The 22,761-nt window shown below is 39.9% G+C and overlaps 1 protein-coding gene across 1 annotated transcript in view; it reads right to left on the bottom strand.

Annotated features, from left to right (window-relative positions):
* The window catches only part of LOC138746717 (vesicle-fusing ATPase-like), a 119,897-nt gene that overhangs the window by 91,481 nt on the left and 5,655 nt on the right, over window positions 1-22,761 (bottom strand). The window contains exons 2-8 of the mRNA XM_069905043.1: window positions 22,553-22,719; window positions 20,702-20,809; window positions 19,019-19,094; window positions 15,630-15,785; window positions 4,984-5,183; window positions 3,069-3,234; window positions 1,446-1,520 (exon numbers count right to left, since the gene is read on the bottom strand). Of these exons, the coding sequence (XP_069761144.1) occupies window positions 1,446-1,520; window positions 3,069-3,234; window positions 4,984-5,183; window positions 15,630-15,785; window positions 19,019-19,094; window positions 20,702-20,809; window positions 22,553-22,719 (948 nt within the window). The remainder of the gene's footprint in view (window positions 1-1,445; window positions 1,521-3,068; window positions 3,235-4,983; window positions 5,184-15,629; window positions 15,786-19,018; window positions 19,095-20,701; window positions 20,810-22,552; window positions 22,720-22,761) is intronic.

Here is a 22,761-nt window from a genome sequence, read left to right as displayed (position 1 = left end):
ATCCAATACTTTTGAGTTATGAATGCCAAAGTGCCAAAAGCTCTCTTTACGATCCTATAAATGTGATGCCCCTTCAAAGGAATTTTGTATGCTTTCCCAGATCCCTCTGTTCTACTGCACTCTGCAATTCCCTGTTTACTGTGTGCATCCTCCCCTGGTTTGTCCTCCAAAAGTCCCAATCTTTTAATATTATCTTTGTCTCATGGCACATTGTGGCAACTTAATTTATACCATTGGTGGCATATTTTATGTACCTATGTGGCTTCAGCAAGTAAGAATTTTGGTGCATTTGTGCGTTGTACTCACTTACACAATAATAAACTCTCTCACATAATGAAAAATAGCAGAGTCTGCTAGCTTAAGAGATGTTGCCATTAAAGATGCATTTGAGAGTAAAGAAGTGTCGCTCCATTCAATTGCAGTAACATTCTGTACTTGTAATGCCATTACTTTTAATGATTTATTGAAAAGACACTGACTGCAAGTATTAACTTTTCTCCGTGGTTGGAGTCCAATCCAAATATTCCCAGAGTTGTCTGTTTCATTTTCAGATTTTCAACAATGAGAGTATTACTTTCAGGTCTGGCACCGTAAGCTTCTCCATCTAAAGCCACACGTATGCATATCAGTGACTTCAAATCCACATGCATCTCGTCCTTCTTCATGAGTTAACTTTGGGGGAACAGGGAGAACAGAGGGGATGATGTGAAGCTTGGGGGAAAAAAAAATAGCTTTACAAATAAGACCTGAATATGTGACCTTTGCAGCTTAACTGTCTTTTTCCAACAAAAACAGTGCAAAATTATAGTTTGCCAGAAATGGATTGGGCTTGGGCAGTTAATTCAGGTAATGCAGGTTAGAAAAGATATATGAAATGAAAGAACAGGTAGAAACATTAAAAGACAGCCATCTTTTGTTAACTGATGAACTATTAATGCCACGGCTCATCAAATTATTAAAATAACCGCATTGTACTTACCAAAAATCAGTGATATGTTGAAAGGTCACTCACTCACTGTACCTTGGCACTCAAAGGAAAAAAGGTGGCACAAAAGAAATTACAAATGGCTCAGCTCCCTCTTGTCAGACCCTAGTTTTGGAACACATTTATTTGGTCCATTTCAGAAGGTAGACCCATTATACCATCCTACCATGTGCTGTCAAGTTTTAAAAAATAAAAAATAAAAATTGGTGGTTTTGCCAAACTTTATAGCCTCTGTCTAGCTCAAGCCAGCAAACCATGCCCTGAGAAATAGGTAGAGTGAGGCGAAACTGAATGGAGATGTGCACAGCAGGAATTAACACTCTGCATCCACAGGCAGACCCACTACAAACAGGAAATCTATGCAGACCTTTGAATGTAGATGAAGGACTGGGTTAAACTACTTTTAGTTCCCAGTTGATTGTGTGTAGCCAGTACAAGAGAAGTGTAGGTCAAAACTTACCGATCTCCATTTTGACTTCCAGACGGCCAGGTCGGAGGAGAGCCTCATCAATCAAGTCTGGTCTGTTTGTCATACCTAAAAGGGAGTGGTTCAAAGCACCAAATTTCAATCTAAAACTTGTGCTAAACTCAAATGGAAAACATAGAGCAATTCATACCAGGTGCATGTTCACAGCCAGTGAAAAATGTTCAAAAATTATTTAGTAAACAATAATGGGAATTTGTAATTTAACAAATAGCCAGCCAGTTTAAAAGATGGCGAGGATGATAAATTTCTGCAATACTAAGCGAAATATGAAAGGAGTTCCAGTTGAGCAGAGAATGTTACAGCACAGTACAAGTCCTTCGACCACTGATGTTGTGCCAACCTGGACTTAAAATCCTAAACCCTCCCTATCTCATACACCTCTATTTTTCTTTCATCCATGTAGTTAAAGAGTCACATAAATGTCCTATTGTTCCAGCCTCCATCACCACCTCTTGCAATGCATTCCAGACACCCACAACTCTGTTTAAAAAGAAATACCCCGAATGTCTCCCCTATATCTGCCTCCCTTCACTTTGTACAGATGTCCTCCAGTGTTTCCTATCTCCGCCCTGGGGAAAAAGGTGCTGGCTGTCTGCCTTATCTATGACTCTACTAACCTTGTAGACCTCAATGAAGTTGCATCTCATCCTCCCTCTCTCCAAAGAGAAAAGCCCTAGCTCTTCTAACCTTGCCTCACAAGACATACAGTATTTTTCAGTCCGGACAAATCTCCTCTGCACCTTCTCCATAACTTCCACATTCTTCCTGTAATGAGGTGACCAGAATGGAACACAATCTTCTAAGTGTGGTCTCACCAAAGGTTTATAGATCTACAAGTATCACCTCACGACTCCTGAATTCAATTCCCCGATTAATGAAGCCCAGTATACCATAGGCCTTAACTATCCTATCAACCTGTGTGGTGACATTGAGAGATCTATGGATTGCATTAACAAAGAAGCTGAAGCAACATCAGTTAAATTTAAAAGATTTGAAATAATTTTAAAACTCCTTGAAAATTAAGAGGGAAGCCATGTTCATTTCCTCTTACCAATGCTGGATGGAAGTTGATGCCTCATGGGTATAATTGGAAATGCAGAACACAATAAATAAGAAATGATTTGAGGAATTAGAAAGGTTGAGTGGGGCAAGATGCTGAGAGCTACTGAATTGACAGGTTGGAATTACTGTCATTTGAAGACATTGTCGTTCGTCATGATGTGCAGTGGGTATTTTACACAAATAAAATAAAAATTAGATAATTGCTAAAATAAAAACTGATAAAGCGAACATAAATAATAGTTCAAATATAATTCCAGAAAGGAAGCACAGATGGTAGCTCATATCCTTTAATATCCAGTGACAAAATTGTAAAATTTAGTGAATGGAGGTGGAGGGGTAAGTGTTACATATAGCTGTGGAATCCTTGCTACAAGATAAAGAAAGCACTTCAGCACAACATTGGCGATACATCAGGCCTGAGTAGCACAATAAATTCCTTCTTGCATTATTAATGATGATGGACCGAGGCCCAAATGCTGTCACACAAAATATCCAAAATGCCAAACGGCAGGCAGGTCAGCTCGCAGGCCTTACCGATAACAAGGATGTTATTGAGCTGTTCCACTCCATCTATCTTGGATAGCAATTGATTGACAACTGTGTCGTGCACACCCGTGCTGCCTGCCATGGTCCCCCTCTGCTTGCAAATGGCATCAATTTCATCAAATATGATGATATGCAAGCCGCTGTTGGCTGCAAGCTGTGAAAAGACACACCAAAAAAAAAACTTTTGAATTAAATATTAAGGCAGCGACTGCCACAAAGTTCACAGCGTCGATGTCATGGAAATCTGTCATCACCTCAGCGATCTGCCTTGACATTGGATGAGATGGGAGCTGACCTTTTCAAACAAATAGCTCTCATCCAGAATGAGAACTTTAAGCCCCACTGTCCAAAATAACAAGCAATGTTAAACCAAAATCAAGGTTAATTAAAAGAGAACAGTTCCAGAATCTATTCTGGTGAAGCTGATATGTCTACATCAAATGACAATGCCCTTCCATTGGCTCAATGCTCCACTGTGCATCTGTATTCTACCATATGAAATTTCACAGGAGCTGGAATCTGCAGCAAATAGCAAACTGCTGGAGGAACTCAGTGGCTCATGCAGCATCTGTGGAGAGGGAATAGTTGACGTTTCAGGTTAATACCCCGCATTAGGGTGAATGTATAAAGGAGAGAAAGCCAGTGTAAAAATGTGAGGAGTGTGAGGAAAGAACTGGGAAGCCATAGGTAGATCTGAGAGAGGAGTTGATGGACAGATAGAGCCAGCTGGGAGAGGAAAGGGTGAAGATTGTGACAGAGGCTGGGAGGTAACAAGTTGACAAGGGGCTGCAGATTATGGAATCTTATAAGAAGGTGATGAGTGAAACCAGCTAAGGGAGACATGGTGGGCATACAGGAACAATATAGGGTGGCGTGGTTAGCGCAGCAGTTAGCACAACACTGTTACAGTGCCAGCGACTTGGGTTTGAATACAGCACAGTTTGTAAGAAGTTTGTACATTTTCCCCATGTCTTTCCTCCGGGGGCTCCAGTTTCCTCTCACTGTTCAAAATGTACCAGGGTGTAGATAAATTGAGTGGCATGGGCTCATGAGCCGAAAGGGCCTGAATATCTAAGTGAAAATTAAAAATGGAGTGTGGGAATATGGCAACCAGAGGGAGGAGTGCGAGTCTTGGGGAGATGTCACCAAGTAGGGGAAAGAAATTAGATACTGAGCTTGGGTTGATGGTGTGGGGGATGGCAGAATTGGAAAGGTGTGTGAGGATCTGGATCAAAACTAAATTGAAACTGCTGTTGGATGAAAATAAAACAAAAAAGATTACACCTTTATAATCATTATTATTTATTAAAACTGAATATAAAAGCAGATTCAATACCAGTTTTCAAACATTTGTGGGGCTGCCAAAAAATCAAAAGAGAACCTTCAAGAGTCTACACATGATTGATGGGTAGTGGCCATATCTGAGTCAGTTAATACCCTCTGTAGCATATTAAGGCACCACTGCTCCATTATTCAATTCAATCCAAGTGCAGCTTTAGAGCTGTGCTTTTGTTGAATCACCCTCTAATGTATGGGCTGAAAAGCCACTGCCTAACTGTTCATAACCAAGTCTCTTCATCTTACAATTTCTAGGAATCTTCTCAAAAGAGCATTTAATCCACACTGAAATGCGAAGAACATGGATGATAATGGTGGTCTCCAGCACTGTCATTGAACGAGGTTAGAAACAATTAATCCATAATATCAAAAGCAATTTATTTCTCCAAAAGAATTAGGATTAAAATCCGAGTTAGTCTGCACCACATGATCGAGGGAGCGCTGGCAAAGCGCCCATCCACCACCAGCTGCAAACATACCTGAAATGTTCTCCTTTCCCATTCTCCGCAACTGTAATGAGCACCACTGCCAAAATAAATTACTCATCACGATTCAGACCACTCACCCTCTTCTGCTCTTCCTCTGCATCTGCAAAGAGCTTGCGAATGTTGGCTTCTGATTCACCCACATATTTATTGAGAATTTCGGGACCATTCACAACTTTGGGCTCACGGGCATTCAGCATCTTGCCAATCTGTCGAGCCATTAGCGTTTTCCCACATCCTGGTGGTCCATACAGCAGAATACCTTTCACGTGCTTGCAACCTAGATGAAAGGTGAAGGCATCCTGGAGAATAAGTGACCAACTAAAACTGAAGGTGTACATACATTTTTCTAAAAATTGGGGAAAATTATGATATAAAAATTAACTAAATTTTATGACATTGTAATTTATAGCATTTTATATTCAACTAGGAGCTCCAAGACAGTATTTTTTTAAAAGAAGATGCTTTCTTGGCAAACAGCCCAATGTCATTAATTCAAAAATCAAGCAATAAGATGTCAAACAGGCCATCCCCCCCTCAGCTTTTCTCCCTGCTTCCTTTGGCTTATTGCTGTTGATCAATGCACCTCCTCCTTCTTCTTCCTCTCTTCTTCCTTTTTACTCAGACACTTGCCTGCTTTTTTGCTCATTCCTTGACGAAGGGCTCAGGCCACATCATTGGTTATATATCTTTGCCTCCTAAGGATGCTGTGGAATCTGATGAATTTGTCCAGTACTTTTGTGTATTTACTACAATCAAAGGAGGAAAAACCCAACACCCAACCCCAACAAACCAATTTTCCCCTGCAACCGCAGCAACCGTGTCTGCCTGTCCCGCATCGGACTTGTCAGCCACAAACGAGCCTGCAGCTGACGTGGACTTTTTACCCCCTCCATAAATCTTCGTCCGCGAAGCCAAGCCAAAGAAAAAACAATCAATGTCTGCAGACTTTCTTCTTTCACAGTATAAGGCTAAATACTCCTTGGGAGTTTCATGTCTAATAGGGCAAACTAAGAGATGTAGACCAGGGGAGGCTCAAGGAATGATTTTTACTTGGGTCAAGGAGTACACACTGTCACTGATGACAACTTAAGTATCAACCTGTACACTATGGAACAGCAAACAAAAGTGCTGGAGAAAGTAAAAGGGATTTGGTGTTTTAGGCCTGAGCCCTCTTTCAGAAGAACTAGCGCAAAATGCCAACTTTCTTTTTCTATGGATGCTGCCTGTCCTGAGTTTCTCCTGCACTTTTCTGCATTGAACTGGAACCCAGCATGGAAGACCACAGAGAAGTCCTACCCCCTAAAATGACAGAAGGAGAAGAAGACGAAATGAACTGACCCAGTGGGTAAAAGTAGAAGACACCAATTTCTTGTTTATTTTCACTGTGTGATGACATTGTTTAAAGGGTTTAATGTATCACATAGGTTGAACGTTGAGTGGGTGGGGAGGGGGGGGGTGGTGAAGGAGGGAGGGGGGAAAAGGGGAGAAAATGACACTGTGTATATTCAAGAGGGAAATGTTTGTGTGTATTTGGGTCATAGTGTGAAAAATTAAAAAAATTAAAAAAGAACCGGAACCCAGCATCTGCAGATGTTCTTGATTACCTCCATGAAATAGTAAAGCACAGGAACATGATGCAAAAAAATTAAACCGTCTTCTGCCAGCACATGATCACATGATATTCCCTAAATATTCATGTATCGAAAAAATTAAATGCTAGTATCATAGCTGCTTCCACCACCACCCTTGGCAGCCTGTTTTACACACTCTATTAAAAAAACACTTGATCCACCCTCACCTTATGCATCCAAGTTTTACCTGGGAAAAGATTCTGCCTGTCTACCATACCTATTCATGTCATAATTTAATAATTTCATCCTCCTCTTCTTTCAACAAAGCTGTAGCATCCGGAATATCCATCAGAAACTTAATAGAGACCCTTTGGCACAGTATACAAACATAGAGTTAAAGGAATAATGCCCATCGCTTATGATGTAATTCACTGTCTAAAAAAAATCCTCAGTGAAGGATGTCATAAAACAACCCCATCCTACTTAAAGGGAAGTTTAAGAGGACAAATCTGATGAGTGGGAACCAGCAGGTCACTGAGCTGATGGGAGCAGCTACAAAATGCTTTTAAGTAGCCGAGGGCAAAAATATAATTCATGAAATTACTGGCTCCAAATTCAGCCTGCAGCATTTGGAGCAACTAACCTCTGCTCCACACGATAAAAATGCAACTCTCTAGATGTACCAGCTTAGGACTTCCTGCTAAACAAGTGACATGCAGAGTGAACACCAACACTATTAAAATAACAACTTCACTCAAAAGGACAATATGACCACGGAGACAGGAACATGACTATGAAATGAGCTTCAGAATTTAACACAATGTAGGACAGCATGCAGTTAGACTCTGCAGGGCTCTATATCAGATCCCGTTCAATTCCTGGCAATATTAACCATCAGGACAAAGAGTGGGCATGAACAGAAACACAAATGAAATGAGAATGAGTCGGCCACTCAAGTACTCAAATCTGCTCTGCCATTTAATATGATCATGGTTATCTGCCCCAGGTCGCACCTCTTTTCTGCCAGTTCCCCGCATCCTCAATTGCCTGTCTTTCAAAATGCTATCAGTCTCTTTATACTTCCAATAATCCATTCTCCAGAGGATAGAAAAATCTATAGATTCATCATCCTCTGTGCAGAAAAACCTCCTATGCACCCCATTTTAAATAACTACCCCTTATTTTAACTATAATCTTGTGAATGAGACTCTCTAACTGGCGGAGATCTCTCAAAATCTACCAACTCATTTCATTTTCTCTTTGTTCCTTCAGTCATTTAACTAACAAGGCATGATTAGCATGGGTGCTGTGGTGAGCACATGCTATTACAGTGCCAGAGAACTGGGTATAAATCTGGCACTGTATGGAGTTTGTACGCTCTCCCTATGCCTGCGTGGGTTTCCCCTGGGTGCTCCAGTTTCCTCCCACATTCCAAAGGTTTTGACAGATTAAATAGCTGTATTTGGGTGACGTGGGCTCATGTGTCGGAAGGGACTGCTACCGTGTTGTAGTACTAAATTCAAATTAAAAGCCGACCTGGGTCCATAGCAAAAGAGCATCATAAAACGATGATTGAGAGGAGAGGGCAGGATGGTGCCACGAGAGACAATTCATCTTGGGCCCAGCCTGCTTTCAATAATCAGGGTGAGAAAGTTAGTCACCTACATCAGCTGACGATTCCGCTTCAGAGCCACAAACATCCATATATTTTCAGTCCTCTTGTCATTTCTTACAAGCTTTGTAGGATAAATTATTCTAATATATTTCAATTATCCTCTTCTCCAAGCTGATCGATTTCACAGGGCCTGTCCAGTCCATTGAAAAATATTTCATGATACAGTACTAATCCTATAACTTTATTAATCTTGGGGATTAAACTCTTTGGAGATGAATACTGTCACATCTGAGCCAAATTTTTGATCAACTAGCTGTCTTCATTACTTTAAAATCACCAGCCATTAATGGCACGAAGCAATACTGGCCACAGTACAGGTTGGAAGCCGATTCTGTCCTCGTCAGTGCTGTAATAGTTTTAAAAGATATATTATTCTTCATCAATTCCAAGGTAAATGCAAGAGGTTAAAAAATAGTTATTCACAACTATTGTTACCTTTGTCACAATGGTTATCAACAGGGTTCTGCTGTCATCTTTATTGGTTGAACAGATAAAAAACGCAGAGAATAGCTACTGCATGTCACAATACTGCATCTCTGCAAGACACAGTACTTTCATTGGAGAAATACACGGAAAGGCAGTAGAAAAAGATTTTCTTTTGAGAAAACATACAGGCAACTGACTGCAAATTTCTGCAATAAGGAGACTTTGGCTCATTTTATTCTTACCAAGGAATTCTCCAAATAGTCTAACAAATGTTAATCCTGTTGCATTATATGGTGCAATGTAGAAGTGCTAGAGCAGAATTTAAAGGATTACAATAAATCCCCCAACTCTCCTACTCAATCAGCAAACAGAGACTTAAATAAACAGATTCACAAAGCAGCTACTTCAAAGCGACTTAGAACCTATATTATGTTGAACACAAGGATAAGGTCCTGGAAACTTTACCCCATGCCAAATTTTAATAAGAAGGTGGGAGATGGTGAGGGGGGTAGGGAAGATATACACAAAAACACTACCTGCTTCAACATGCCAAGAATCTGGAACAATGCCAAGAAATGTTAACTGCACATTGGAAATGTCAAGATTGTCCTGGTATTGAAACCACCTGGATATGTGACAGCCTATCAAGGAGAAGACCCATAGTACAGAAGGCTAAGCCTTTTGCTCAATTAAGTTTTATCAGGGTTTAGATGGCATTCTGAAGTCATATTGAAGGTTATTATATTCATCTTTTGCTCCTGTGCAATGTGCTGTCGAGAGTTTTGGAATCAGGTGATAAGCCAGGTGTGCTGGTGATCACTGCTTGGACTTGGGAGGTTTGCTGTCAGCCACTTCTAATCCTCACTGAGCAGAGCCTCACCCATGAAAGCAGGTGTGTGACCTGTGCAATCTGGCCACAATACAGTGGAGGAACCAGGCAACACATGAAGGATAGAGCAAAAAACTATTGATCGGAGAATGAGTGCAGTAATGTAATTCAATCTCTGTCCCTGTCCACTCAATGCCCCGAGGAACAGTGAAATCAGTCAAATTACTTTTCTCCCTCTTCTGTCGATTCATTTATAAACAGGAGTTTATAGCTTGGACTGAAAAATTAGATACAGGGCTCCATTACTCTGGATATTCTTAATCACTATTTTTCTAAATTGTTTAGTATTTCCAAAAACTTTAGCACAATAATCTATTTAACATCCCTCATTGCTGTTTCTGCTCCATTTGCACTCCCCCACCCCATCTAATCCAATTGATGCATCCTGTTCCATTCGACCTCGTGTTACCAGCCATCTTTTCAATGCAATTAAATTTACTTAAATAAAATGTGGATATTCACCAAAGGAAAATGATTCTCTTGAATTTTTAAATTATCTATTTATGGCTGATGGAGAAAGTAACACCTTACCTTCACAGAAATTTGTTTCTGAACTGGAGCAACCAACTCTCAGTATTGTTGAGACAACTGGGATTGTCCAGTGTTGTACAATGCTAACTCGTAGCTCATTCTTATTTTTAATGAAGAGCCCCTATCTCATTGCGTGGTCTCGAGTCATGGGAATTTTTAACGTAACAAGTCTGCTGTGTGGTTATCTTTAACCTTGACAAAATAGACCAACGTGAAAAGGTGCTACACCTCCATATTGATAAGCATGCCAATTTCAAGCTTCAGTCCACATAAGAACCATGCTCCCATTATTCCCAACAAATCCAAATAAATTTACCTGCTTTGCAGACTAAATAATTTAAACTACTTTCCAAGAGTGTTTTACCACATATCATCATGTTTACCATCCAGAAATATATACGCTGACTCGAGCACAAAGTGCAATGTGTCCACTAATGAGCAGTTTTCCCAGATCTGATCATCACTGGGTGAGGTTCACTGTGACCTGGGTGAGATGTGAAACTTGTGTCCTGGAGCAGAGCTCCTCTTTTTCACATGATGCTTATTCTTCTCGCTATTCAATCTTCCTAGATCTTTATTTGATGATGATTTTATCATGTAGATATGCATCAAAACACACACTTGCAACTGCCGAAAAGGTACTTTGTTAAAAAATATAATAGCATACGTGATTAAAGTTAAAAGAACGAATACAAAAGTTAATAAATATTCAGTTATCTTGGTTTAAAAGTTACATTTCAATAGCTTAGACTGTCCTCATGTGGAGTTGGAGCAGTAGATGATTAGTGTAACAAGGGGAGGTTCAAGATAGCTGCTGGAAATAAACTATTCTTGAAGCTACAGGTGCTGGTCTTCAGGCTCCTGTACCTTCTGCTCAGAGGCAGCAGTGAGAAAATGGTGTGACCAGGGTGATAGGGGTATTTCATGAAGTTGTCTGCCTGCCTTCTTGAGGCTGTGACTCTCAATACTGTAAATGCATTCAATGAATGGGACGTCAAAGCTGGACCTGGCTGTGTATGCAAACTTCTGTCGCCTTCTGCATTCCTGGGCATTCCAATTACCATACCAGGCTATGATGAAATAATCAACTTTCAACATTGCATCTGTAGAGGTTTGATCAAGTATTCAATGGCATGCAAAATTTCATCAGATTCCTTATAAAAGAGGTGTTGGTGTGCCTTCTTCAGGTTGTCTGCAAGTTCCATAGACTCCCATCAAATATCCCTCTCCTTCCTAAAATCAACAATAAGCTCCTTGATATAGGAGACACTGAGATCAAGATTGTTGTTCTTGTACCACTCAACCAGATTCTTGATCTCATTCCTGATTTGACTCCATCATTTCCAGTTATTCAGCAACAATAGTGGAGTCATCAGTGAATTTGTAGATTGAGTTGGTCCAAACTTGGCCATGAATCCATGAGGGCACAGGAAATAGAGTAGGGGACAAAACACACAGCCATGGTCAGTGAGGAAGATGTGATGCTGCCAATTTGCACTGATTGGGGTTTGCCAATGAACTAATCAAGGATCCAGTTGCAGAAGGAGGGACAGAGTTCCAGATCCTTTATCTTGGTCATAGGTTTTGCTGGTATTGTGTTAAACACTGAGCCATAGTTAATGAACAACAGCTTGACAAAAGTGTTCCAGTGGTCTCAGTTATCTAACACGGAGTGGAGGGCCATCTGCCATTAACCTGATTTCGATAGGTGAAATGAGTGGATCCAGGTGCTTCCTGAGATCAGAGTTGATGTGCTATGATTTCATATGATCCAAGATAGAAATTCTCCAATAACTTTCAATCTCACTTTAGACTGCCTTTAGTCTCTTGCACTGTTCCAACAAATGCAAATTTAGGCTGAGGAAAAGCATCTCAACTGATTTAGAAAATTACAGTCTCAGGACATAATAATCTGCCTAAAATCTGCAAAGGTTTTCAGAAATACTTCCAAATGTTATAGTTTTTCAGTACAGTGATTAATCAGCTTTGATAGAATTTCCTTCATTTCTTCCTTCGTTCCTTGACATTGACAGCTGAAAGAGAGAGTGTTTTCCTTCAATAATTGTCACTCTCTTGGTAAGACTTATCCTATTTCAATTCCCTTGCTGACATGTATGTCCATGGTCTCATGCACTGCCCGTCTGAGACCACCCATAATTTGAAGGAACCACACCTCATTGTCTCTGGCATTAACATAGACTTCTGCAGTTCCCATTCGTGCCCCCCCCCCCCCCACACCCCGATCAATTCTGACCTCTCTTTTCCATGTCCAATTAATGGTCTTTTGCTAGTTGACTGCACTTCTCCTGATGCCCATTCTTCCCCTCTCCCCCAGCCTTTTAAATTCAGGGGCCTGCCTGCTTTTTTCTCATACCTTGAAGGGCTCATGCTCGAAACATTGACTATATATCTTTACTTTCTATGGACGCTGCATGACCCGCTGAGTTCCACCAACTCGTGTTTTTACTCTTTTGGCAAGTTGCTTGCCTCGCACTCCCACTGCTGAGGTGGTTTTACCTGCAGCTAAGTATACTACTTAAAGTTGGGAAATCAAATCACTTGGTTTTGTTTCTACCATGTTCTCTTTGGAAATACCCCTTCCTGGAATGCAATCACACAGTTGTCAGCCTTCTTTCTGCACCATTGAATGAAAGTCTGTTTCTTTCATAGCTTACTATCATTCTCTTGGTAGCATTTTTCAATAGCAATGTTTCTGACAAAACCAAACTTTAATTAGCTATTACATGTTCAGTCAATTTTGCTGACAATTGCATTGCTCTCAACAGCTTGTTCTTACTTCTAACACTCCTTGTTGCAATGTGCAGGTTCACAGTCAGCCATGTTTTTTTGGAGCTACTTAAAAGCCTGTATTATCTCTCTTTGCATTACACTGATCTCTAAATATTTGATGCTTACAATTGCTGCGCTATCATACAATGGATCAATATGGCAAGATGGAACAGGGATTTAAAAATCACAAAAGTTTCTAAAATGCACAGGTCAGGCCTCATCTTACAGGAGAAAGAGAGCTAACTTCAGAAGGAGATTCATCAACTGAAACATAATTTTTTCCTATTTCCAGAAATAATTTCCAACATTTTGTTTTCAATTCCATGCTTCCGAGATGTTTTAAGTTTTAATGTGACCACGAGCTAAAAGCACAAAGGTGCAAAAGTTTAAACAAGAAGAACATTTGCCAGGATTTAAATCCATTTGCTGTCACAATGCTGGTTCACTGATATCCTCATACATCTGTATTTTTTCCTTCCATTAATCATTTACAGATACTACAAACAGTCAAGGGCTAGTCACGCCTAAAGAGAGACACCAACATAACCCTCGTCATTAAAATTCTCACCAATAATTATCATTTGCTTTGTCATTAAGGCCATTTCTAAAGAAGCCAATGAGATGCTGGCGGAACTCAGAGGGCAAGGTAAGAAATCGTGGATAGAAATCATGAGTCAACATTTTGGGTATCAAGACTACAGTAAAAAGATAATATTACAGAAAGATGAAGGGGGAAAGAAGCTGAGGAGGGACCAGGAAGTGATAGGGCATTGGACAGAAGGTGCGAGAAGTGAAGGCAGGCAGGAGGGACCACTGGGAAGGAGGTAGGTTGGGAAATTAGAGAGAAAAGTGAATACAGAACAAGGTTAACAGATGGAAACAGCAGAATCAGGTGGAAGTGACACAAAATCATACCACCCAGAAATGTTATGTGTTCCTCAAGTTTAGGCTTGTGTTTGCCCTGACAATGGATGAGGCAGAGTACAGTCATCTCTGTGTAGGAAGGCTTGGGGGCTGTTGAAATAGTTGGCTACTGGAAGTTCAAGCAGAGTTCAAATTCATTATCATCATTCAATTGTACAAGTACAACTGGACGAAACAGCATTTTTTGGCCCTTGGTGCAAAAACATGCAAGCACAGGGAGATAGCACACATACAAATTTATATGCAAAATTAAATATTGTGAAATAAATAATAGCATCTCAGAAGGATTGTATGAGCAGTTTATCTGTCATTCAGCGGTCTCATTGCCCACGAGAAGAAGCCGTTTCTCAGCCTGGTCGTCCTGGCTGATATTTCTGTATCTCTTTCCCAATGAGAGTAGCTGGGAGATGCAGTGTGCAGGGTGGCAGGGTTCCTTAACAACTTTGCCACTCTAACTTGAGTTCATATACTTTGAGTCTCTTTGTCAAAGACCATAAACACCACCCCCTTCCATTTCATTCAGGTGCCTGCCCAGATCTTGTCATACCTTGATGAAGGGCTCAAGCCCGAAACATTGATATCAAATGCTCTACCCTCATCAACCTTCCCACTTACTTGCGAAAATATTCATGTTTTCCTTATAGATGTGATGTGACATTGATCACCCCTTTATCTGTTGACTGAATATTTGAAGAAGGGCATGGCTCAAGTGAATTGGATTAAATTAATCAAGATGTAGGTTATCTGACCCTCAAACAGTTCTGCCATGCAATTTCATGACACCTCATCTGTACCTTAAATCAAGTCAAATTGGTTCAACACCCCATTAAAATCCTCTAATAAGACCCTTATTTAGAAGATTTGTATTAGCCTCTATTTACTAATACACACATGACCTCAGCAACGTTAAGACAGAGGTAAACAAGAAATCTGCATATGCTGGGGTCTAGTGCAGTGCACAAAGGTGTTGAGCATCCATTGGAAGCAAAAGACATTCGATGTTTCAGGCCTGAACCATCCTGAAGAAGGGCTCAGGACCAAAACATCGACTGCCTTGTGTTTTCTCTGGAGGCTGGGTGACCTGCTGAGTTCATCCAGCACATTCGTGCACTGAACGTTAAGGCAGAGTGCAGAGTCCCACCACTGTTTGCAAAGAAAGTGATCCCTGATCACAAACTGCTATGTTATTTGTGTTTCTTATTAATTGAAATCATTCATTCTAAGTCTTTATTAATAAATGAAGATCCTGCAGCTGTTCAATTGGAAAGCACGTTCATGAGATGGGTGAAAGGAAAATGATTCTCCTTGATTCTATTTGAACTTTTTGAAAATTTGGGAATTAAATGTGTCATTTGATTTATTTTCTTTCACTTAAAATGCATTTTCCACAATTTAACATGGCAGAAAAAGTCGTCTTGCATGTACTCTTTCTTTATATTTTCAAAACAGTAAGGCAACAACAGCGTCTTAACTTGCTTCTGCCAATTGCCTTGCAATAGATTTAATTTGTGCACGTGGCAGTGATTGCCAGTGGGGATCAAGGCTTCCTTAACTTGCATCTAAAATGGTCTAAAAGATTTACTTGGCAGGGCAAAAGGATTAGAGCATCAGAACCATAAGTTAATTTCAGTTCCACAGCACCACCCACTAATCCATCAGAACTGCAGTGAAAGGCACCAGAGAAGATACTAACACCATCAATAACTTCCTCCTGACAACAGACCCCTCGGCCACATAATGCAATTATGGAAAGGCAACAGCAAAAGTCAGGGAGGACTGGGAAAAATGGACATTTGTTTCTTAAGGCAATAAAAAGTGCCCATCTTGTATAGGTGCACAAAATGTCTTCGTCTTAGGGATACTAAAGCATCAATCCAAAAAGCACAAAATCTATCATTCGCCCATGTTTATACTCACCCATCTGTTCCACAAGGTCCACTGGAAAAACTCTTGAAGCGAAAGCGCGGCGGAAAATATCAGAAAATTCCTTGTCAAGGCCACCAATCCCCATCTTTTCGAAGTTCCAGTCAGGATTAATGATGGACTGTCTTCCCTGCTTGGTTTTAGATTTGCCTTTAAAAAACCAAAATCGTGACAGACTGAAACCACACACACCTTTCGCCACCTAGTGGCTAAACCAGTGACTAAAGCACCAATTTGCTCTTCCTCCATTCATGTTGATGATCTCTGCCTGTTGAGACCTACATAATGAAAATATTTCAAAAGGGCCGGCTTTCACTGAAGCAAGCTTTTAATCTATTTGTGCACAATTTTTTTTCTATTCAACTTGACTCCAAATCATTAAGAATACATCACAAATATTGAAAATAGACCCTCAAGGGTCAATTTGGAATAGAAATTCTTAGGGTCTTTGTATTAGTAGCTAAAAAACAATGAAAGAAATGTGGAGGTAACAGAAGATTAGACATTAAGCCTACAATTGGAAAAGCCACCGATTGTAAAAACTTCCCAATGAGAAAAAGCATGGTTAGCATAACGCTATTACATGCCTGTCCCGCATCGGACTTGTCAGCCACAAACGAGCCTGCAGCTGACGTGGACCTTTACCCCCTCCATAAATCTTCGTCCGCGAAGCCAAGCCAAAGAAGAAAGAATTACAGTGCCAGTGACCTAGGGTTTGAGTCCACTAATGTCTGCAAGGAATTTGTATGTTCTTCCTGTGTCTTTTCCAGAGTGCTCTAGTTTCTTCCCACATTCCAAAGACATACAGGTTAAACTTACTTCTGTGCATTGCAAAACTCAAATTTCTTCTTGGGATGTTTACCCTGAAGAAGGTCTCCTTTGCGCTCCAAAGGGAGTTCTGTAAGATTCTCTCTCCCTGTTCTACATCTGCCTCCCCCTGCTCCTCCACCCCCTTCCATTTTGTTCAGGTGCCATACCTTGATGAAGGGCTCAAGCTCGAAACATTATGTATCTTTATTTTGCTGCATAAAGGACACTGCTTGACCTGCTCAGTTTCTCCAGCATTGAGTTTTTGCTTCAGCCACAGTGTCTGTATACTTCCATGTTTTACTTTCAGGTTAAATAGATTAATTATGTAACATGGTTGTATTTGACCTTGTGGGCCAGAAGGGCCTGTTACCGTGCTGTCACTTTAAATTTTAAAATTATAAATGTTGAAACACTTTGGAGGTCTGGCTGCACTGTGGGAAGAGAAATGAGGTTAATGTTCTAGGATGAAGCATCAGAACTGGAAAGGAGACAAATGGAGATCATGAAGCTGCAGCGTGGATAGGAGGACATTATCTGGTCAGTGGATGAATGGGAGCAGTAAGAGAGCAAAACATCAAAGGAATTCAGGAGCTAAGAAGTAGAGAGCATGAGTACATGTCCAGCAAGTCAGCCTGGGCCTATCCTCCACCCCAGAAGATAAAACAAACAAGCCGTGCCTTTGGATAACAGACAGAGAAATAAAGTTAAACCCCGATATAGTTAAATTGTATTGCTTTTGCTCTCAACCAACTGATCTCTCTCTGGCTCAGCACTTTTGTACTGCATAGTAAGTACAAGGCGGCCATTGGGCTCCTCACAAAATGACCCCAATCTTTGATATGTGACAATGAATTTGAAGGTCTTTTAAAGGAAGCCTACTGTTCTGTGATTTCCAGCCCTACATTTGGGATGGCACAGTTGGCGTAGTGGTTAACACAATGACTTTACAGCGCCAGCGATCAAGACTTTGGTTCGAATCCCGCGCTATCTGTAAGGAGTTTGTACGTTCTCCCCATATCTGCATAGGCTTTCTCTGGGGGCTCCGGTTTCCTCCCACCATTTGAAATGTACTAGGGGTGTAGGTTAATTGGGTGTAAATTGGACAGCACAGGCTTGTGTATCAAAATGGCCTGTTACCATGCTGTATGGCTAAAAAATTTAAATAAATAAATAGTTTAGCTACTGTAGCTATTTTCTAAAGATCTATCCTGTTGAACCACCCAACAACTATGATTAGATAATTGATGCTGGCATGGCCATGGATTTTTTAAAAAAAATCGGCAATAAATTTCAGCATTTGTTCTAACAGCTCTCCTAGGCACATCTTGTTTTCTTTTAGTTTATTATCCATGGTCTTAGTTAAACTCAGGAAGTACAATGCAATACGTGCAAAAATATCCTGGGGTGTAGGTTAATGCGGTAAACATAGGGCAGCATAGACTCATTGGGGCGAATTGTGCTGTTACAGTGCTATATGTCTAAATTTAAAAATAAATTTTCCATTTCCTTAGATTCAGTGTCTGGGAAGCTTCATCAGTTCAAAAGTCAATTTGACCCATTGCTCCTGTGCCCAATCTGGCAAAGAATTACTCAAACACCCCTGTTCCTTGCCCACCGCCCTACAATTTCCTTTGACATATGAATCATAATCCTTTGTATAAGCCATTAGATTTGTTGCAACAGCAGATTCAGACAGTAAATTTCACTTCATGAGTATTTAAAGAGAATTCTTATCACCCTAAACCTCCTCTTTTCCCATTTGTTAAATCAATGTTCCCGTGTGGAATCAGTTTCTTGGGAATTAATCTCCAAAAGGACTTTTTATTTGGTTAGTTTAAAATTATAGTTGAAAATAAGATATCCTAGTTATTAAGGTAATTTCAGCAGGTCTGAATGTCTCATTTTCAAGGCTTTTCTCGACACTGGGCTGAGGATGGGCAGCCTGAGAACAGCAGGAAAAAGTCTCAGCTGCTGAGTGAAAGAGATAAATTGGAGCCCTTTCAGAAATGCAATATTGTACTGTTTATTAATACTTAATAGTACTTCCTGTATCCAGACATTGCTTCAAAGTATTTCAAACTAAGTTTTATTTCGGATTTCTGCTATTTGCTTATTTTGTGAAGGGGTAAAGCAGTGTTGGTCCAGTGTTAATGATCAGAGATTGTTCCAAGATTACAGTCATGAAGAACATTAGTACCTTTGACCCAAAGCAGAGGCTCTAAACACAAAGAAAAAGTGTGTAGTTCACCATCTTCTTCAATGTGAACAATTACTTTGCAACTTCACTCCTCCTTTTGTCAATTCCAACAGCAACTAAACTCTGTTGATATCAAGTTTATTTCTGTTTTTGAAAATGGTGCGGATAAGAGATCAAGGAGGAAGGAATAAAGCTGTTCACAAAAACCAGGGAAGTATTAAAGGCAAAACTAGAGGAAAGCTAAGGTTAAATCACTTATTATCCAAACCATCAGTCACAGATTTTGGAGTCAACTAGATTTAATTCCAGGTTAATAAAAGCAAAATGCATCTGTTAAAAAAGCCGCAAGACCAAAACTCACAAATCAAATACTCACCAATCAGAGTGAGAGATGAGCTATCTGCCTTTTCAAATATAACCTGGGAATTGGCTACAGACAGGCCAAGATCGATCTGGGTGAATAAGACAAAAAAAAAATCAAATGACCAAAGTGGTTTTCAATAGTAATAACAGATAATCTAGAGAAACCATTTAACCATTTGCTCTCTTCATTCAGAACCTATATGGGTATTCTCCAATCTTTTTTAAAAAGTGTCTCTCAACTCCTTTTCATACATCTGCTTTAACCAGTCGAATGTAAATACATGCGTTTCGGAAATACTCTTCCCATTCTATCACTTCAGGAGAGAGTGGCACCTGCCAGTAGCTAAACAACATATGCTCACCGGGGTCTGTCTTAACACCCTTGTTATTTAGCATTTAGAACAAGCTTTGGAAGTTCCAATCTAGCAATGTCTTGGCTACCATAAAGACCCTGACTAGTGATTTAGAGATTGCTATTTATTGACCATTTCAGCCAAAACTACAAAAGATTGCTTTAATGTTTAATCTTTGCATTTTCCTTTGCAATGCAGGTTAAAAAAAAAACACCAAAACGCCTTCGACCTGAGAATCACACTGTATTCAAGTGATGTTCTCTCCAAAAACACAGAAATTAAAGAGTCAATCCGATCCTAAATGTAGTTAATCAAATATTGTGCTGTTTTCCAGCCTAACTCATCATGTCCATTATGTTCAGCTAAAATCTTGTTCAATTGTCATGTTTTACCAACACCAGGCCACTGACCACCTGTGATTGCAAACATTACTCCAGCACATACATCAAAATAATGTAATATCCATAAAAAGCTGTAGCATTGAGGACATGTGACCTCTGGTCCCAGACTCCCTCACCAGAGGAAACAACCTTTCCATGACTTGGCTATAGAGGCTTTCTGGTATTCGATAAATAAAATTCCCCTCTTCCTCCCCACCCCAATTCTTTGAAACTCACGTACAGTCACAGGCCTTCAAATGCTCTTCATATCATCCTTTCTTTCCAGGGATCATTTTTGTGAACCCCCTTCGCACCCCCTCCATCGCCACACTTTATTGCTTAGATAAGGAGGTCAAAACTACCCCGAGAATTTTAATACATCTATACTTCATGCTTATGTATAGTATACAACAATAAACTCAATCACACTCTATTGTAATCAACACGAGTCCATAGTTTAGATCCAATACCTAATGAATTAATTTGTTCAGCCATTGTACCTCCAAATAAATCTTCAGCAACTAAAATCAATTTTTTTTTAAATAAAAAACTAATTCAGTTCAACTAACAACCCACTGTACCAAATTCTACTCAGCAGATGACTTCTTACAGTAATCTTTTAAACCAGCAGAAATCTGTACAAATTAGTTATGTTTAAGAACAAAATATGATGGATCATAGATTATCAAACTGAAATACATGCTGATTTGCTGAGAAATTTTTAAAAAGCTTCTGATCTGATATACAATTTCCTGCATCTGCTCTTGGCTTTTGATGGCAATTAAAATGAATGTAATGTAGGCAAAATTAATATATCCCATGATCCTAAAAGGAAGTATTTGTGTTTAATCACCATACTCCATATTAAGTGAATGCAAAGTGATTCATTAATGTTTCGTTTTATTAAATAGAACTCTTCCCCCTCCCCCCATCATAGTTAAAAATTAACATTAAAACTTCTACCTTCTTTTGCTTGCCTGAAGCCGGCTCGCCCTTCAATATACTTGGGTCCATAGCTTCAATATCCTTCACCATTAATCCGAAGAGCTTGTCATTGAAACTAAACACAAGCTGAAGAGCAGAAGAAACAGAGTAGGTAAATCATCTAAAAGCATCAACTTCCACGGCAAAATCTTGAAGTTTTGTTCATGTAATGCTCATTAGTTTGTTACCAGACAAATCAATAGGTTTGTTAGTTCACTATCCTCCACTTGCAGATAGTTAAGGGTTGAAGACATTATTGGGACTGAAAAGATGTAGCAGTGAAAGACTGAACAAGTTCAAGTTATTTCTCTTCAACACGGAGATTTAACAAGGTATATAAAATCACCAGGGCCCTTGAGCAAACACAAAGACTCATTTCCTTCAGCAGAGGGGTCAAAAACCAGGAGACAAAGGTTTCAAGTAATTGTTAAATAGATTAATAGAGCAATAGGAGTTGCAATTCATTGCCTGAAAGGATGGAAGTTGCAGAGAACCATTTCACATTTAAAGAAAATACATGGAACAGTCATGGCCTGCAGAAACACTGGTCTTGTGCTTGGAGGAGGGATCAGTGTGGTTGCTCTTTTACAATCAGTGTGCATATAATGCCCCCCTTCTGTGCTGTAATGTTATAATTTTACAATGGACCACGTTACATACAAGCGTAGCAAGTCAACTGCAGGAACCCCAGAATAAACCACACTCACTAACTTGTCAGTGAATAAATAAAGCACATTCATCTAATGTTGAGAAGTAATTAGCTTTGTTGTTTGGACTCACCAATACTCATTATAGAGGTCACACATTTAACATCAGCATAAGACATTTTACTCAAATTCTCTCTTTTCAATAAGTGGGTGGCACATTGGCACAGTTAGTAATCACTCAGCAGAAATCATTCCTGATCTTGAGGGGTGTCCATATGGAGTTTGCACATTGCCCCTGTGTTTCTACCCACATCCCAAAGTGATGTTGGATATAGGTTAATTAGCCACACTAAATTCCCCCTAAGCATAGCTTTTTTCCAGAAGCAAAGGAGGCTAATGGGTGACCTTGGGAAGGTTTACAGCAGTAGTTCTCAACCTTTTTCTTTTCACTCACATACCACCTTAAGTAATCCCTATGCCAACAGTGCTCTGTGATTAGTAAGGGATTGCTTAAATTGGTATGTGATGGGACAAAAATGGTTGAAAACCACTGGTTTATAGGAAAGGAAAGGACAAACATTTAAAAGGGATCTGGGGGCATGTTTCTCAACAGTGGCTGATGGACATATGGAATGAGCTGCCAGTGGAAGTGGTAGTGGCATGAGAAATTACATCATTCAACAAACATTTGGACAGGTGTATGAATGGGAAAGGTTTGGAGGGATATGGCCCAAATGCAGGCAAATGGAACTTGCCTTGGTCAACATTAATAAATTTGGCCGAAGGGTCAGATTCCCTTCTGTATAGCTTTATGACTCTAAACTAATTCCAAATGTCATGCCCTCTAACCTGATGGGTACAAGCCTCAATCTGAATACCTAGCTCGGGAAAACATCTTTTCCATGCCCATTCATCTCACCCTGCCTGAACCTTGGAAGCTTCAATGAAATATCCTTAGAGACAACACTCACGAAGCTGACAAGAATCAGGCATGAGCATCAGTGACTTCTGATAGATTTGTTTTTGGCTTTCAAGCCACAAAACACACATCAAGTAACAAATGTAAACAATGAGTTAAACAGTAAAGTTTTTTTTAAAAGAAAGAAAATGCATAACCATGGCAGTCAAGTTTCTCTTTTATAAGTCAAAATCCCGGCAGATGTTATTTCACTCAGATTTGTACCTGCTGGCTGGTTGAAAAGGCCTGGTTGTTGAATTGCTGAATAAACTCTGCTGCCATCCTGTCAGTGTCGTAAGGATTCGAATCCACACTCTTCTTCTGTAGGAAGTCAATCTCAATCGTCATAGTCCCAATGCACTGCTTGGTTTTGTCAAAGTTGTAGGAGCTCACTGTGTAAACAGAGCAGACATTGGGTGATAAAGCAGTCATGC

This window comes from Narcine bancroftii, chromosome 12 (genome assembly GCF_036971445.1).
Source record: "Narcine bancroftii isolate sNarBan1 chromosome 12, sNarBan1.hap1, whole genome shotgun sequence".
Lineage (NCBI taxonomy): Eukaryota > Metazoa > Chordata > Chondrichthyes > Torpediniformes > Narcinidae > Narcine > Narcine bancroftii.
The sequence above is the reverse complement of the archived record's forward strand: the minus strand, read 5'-3'. Positions and strand labels throughout refer to the sequence as shown.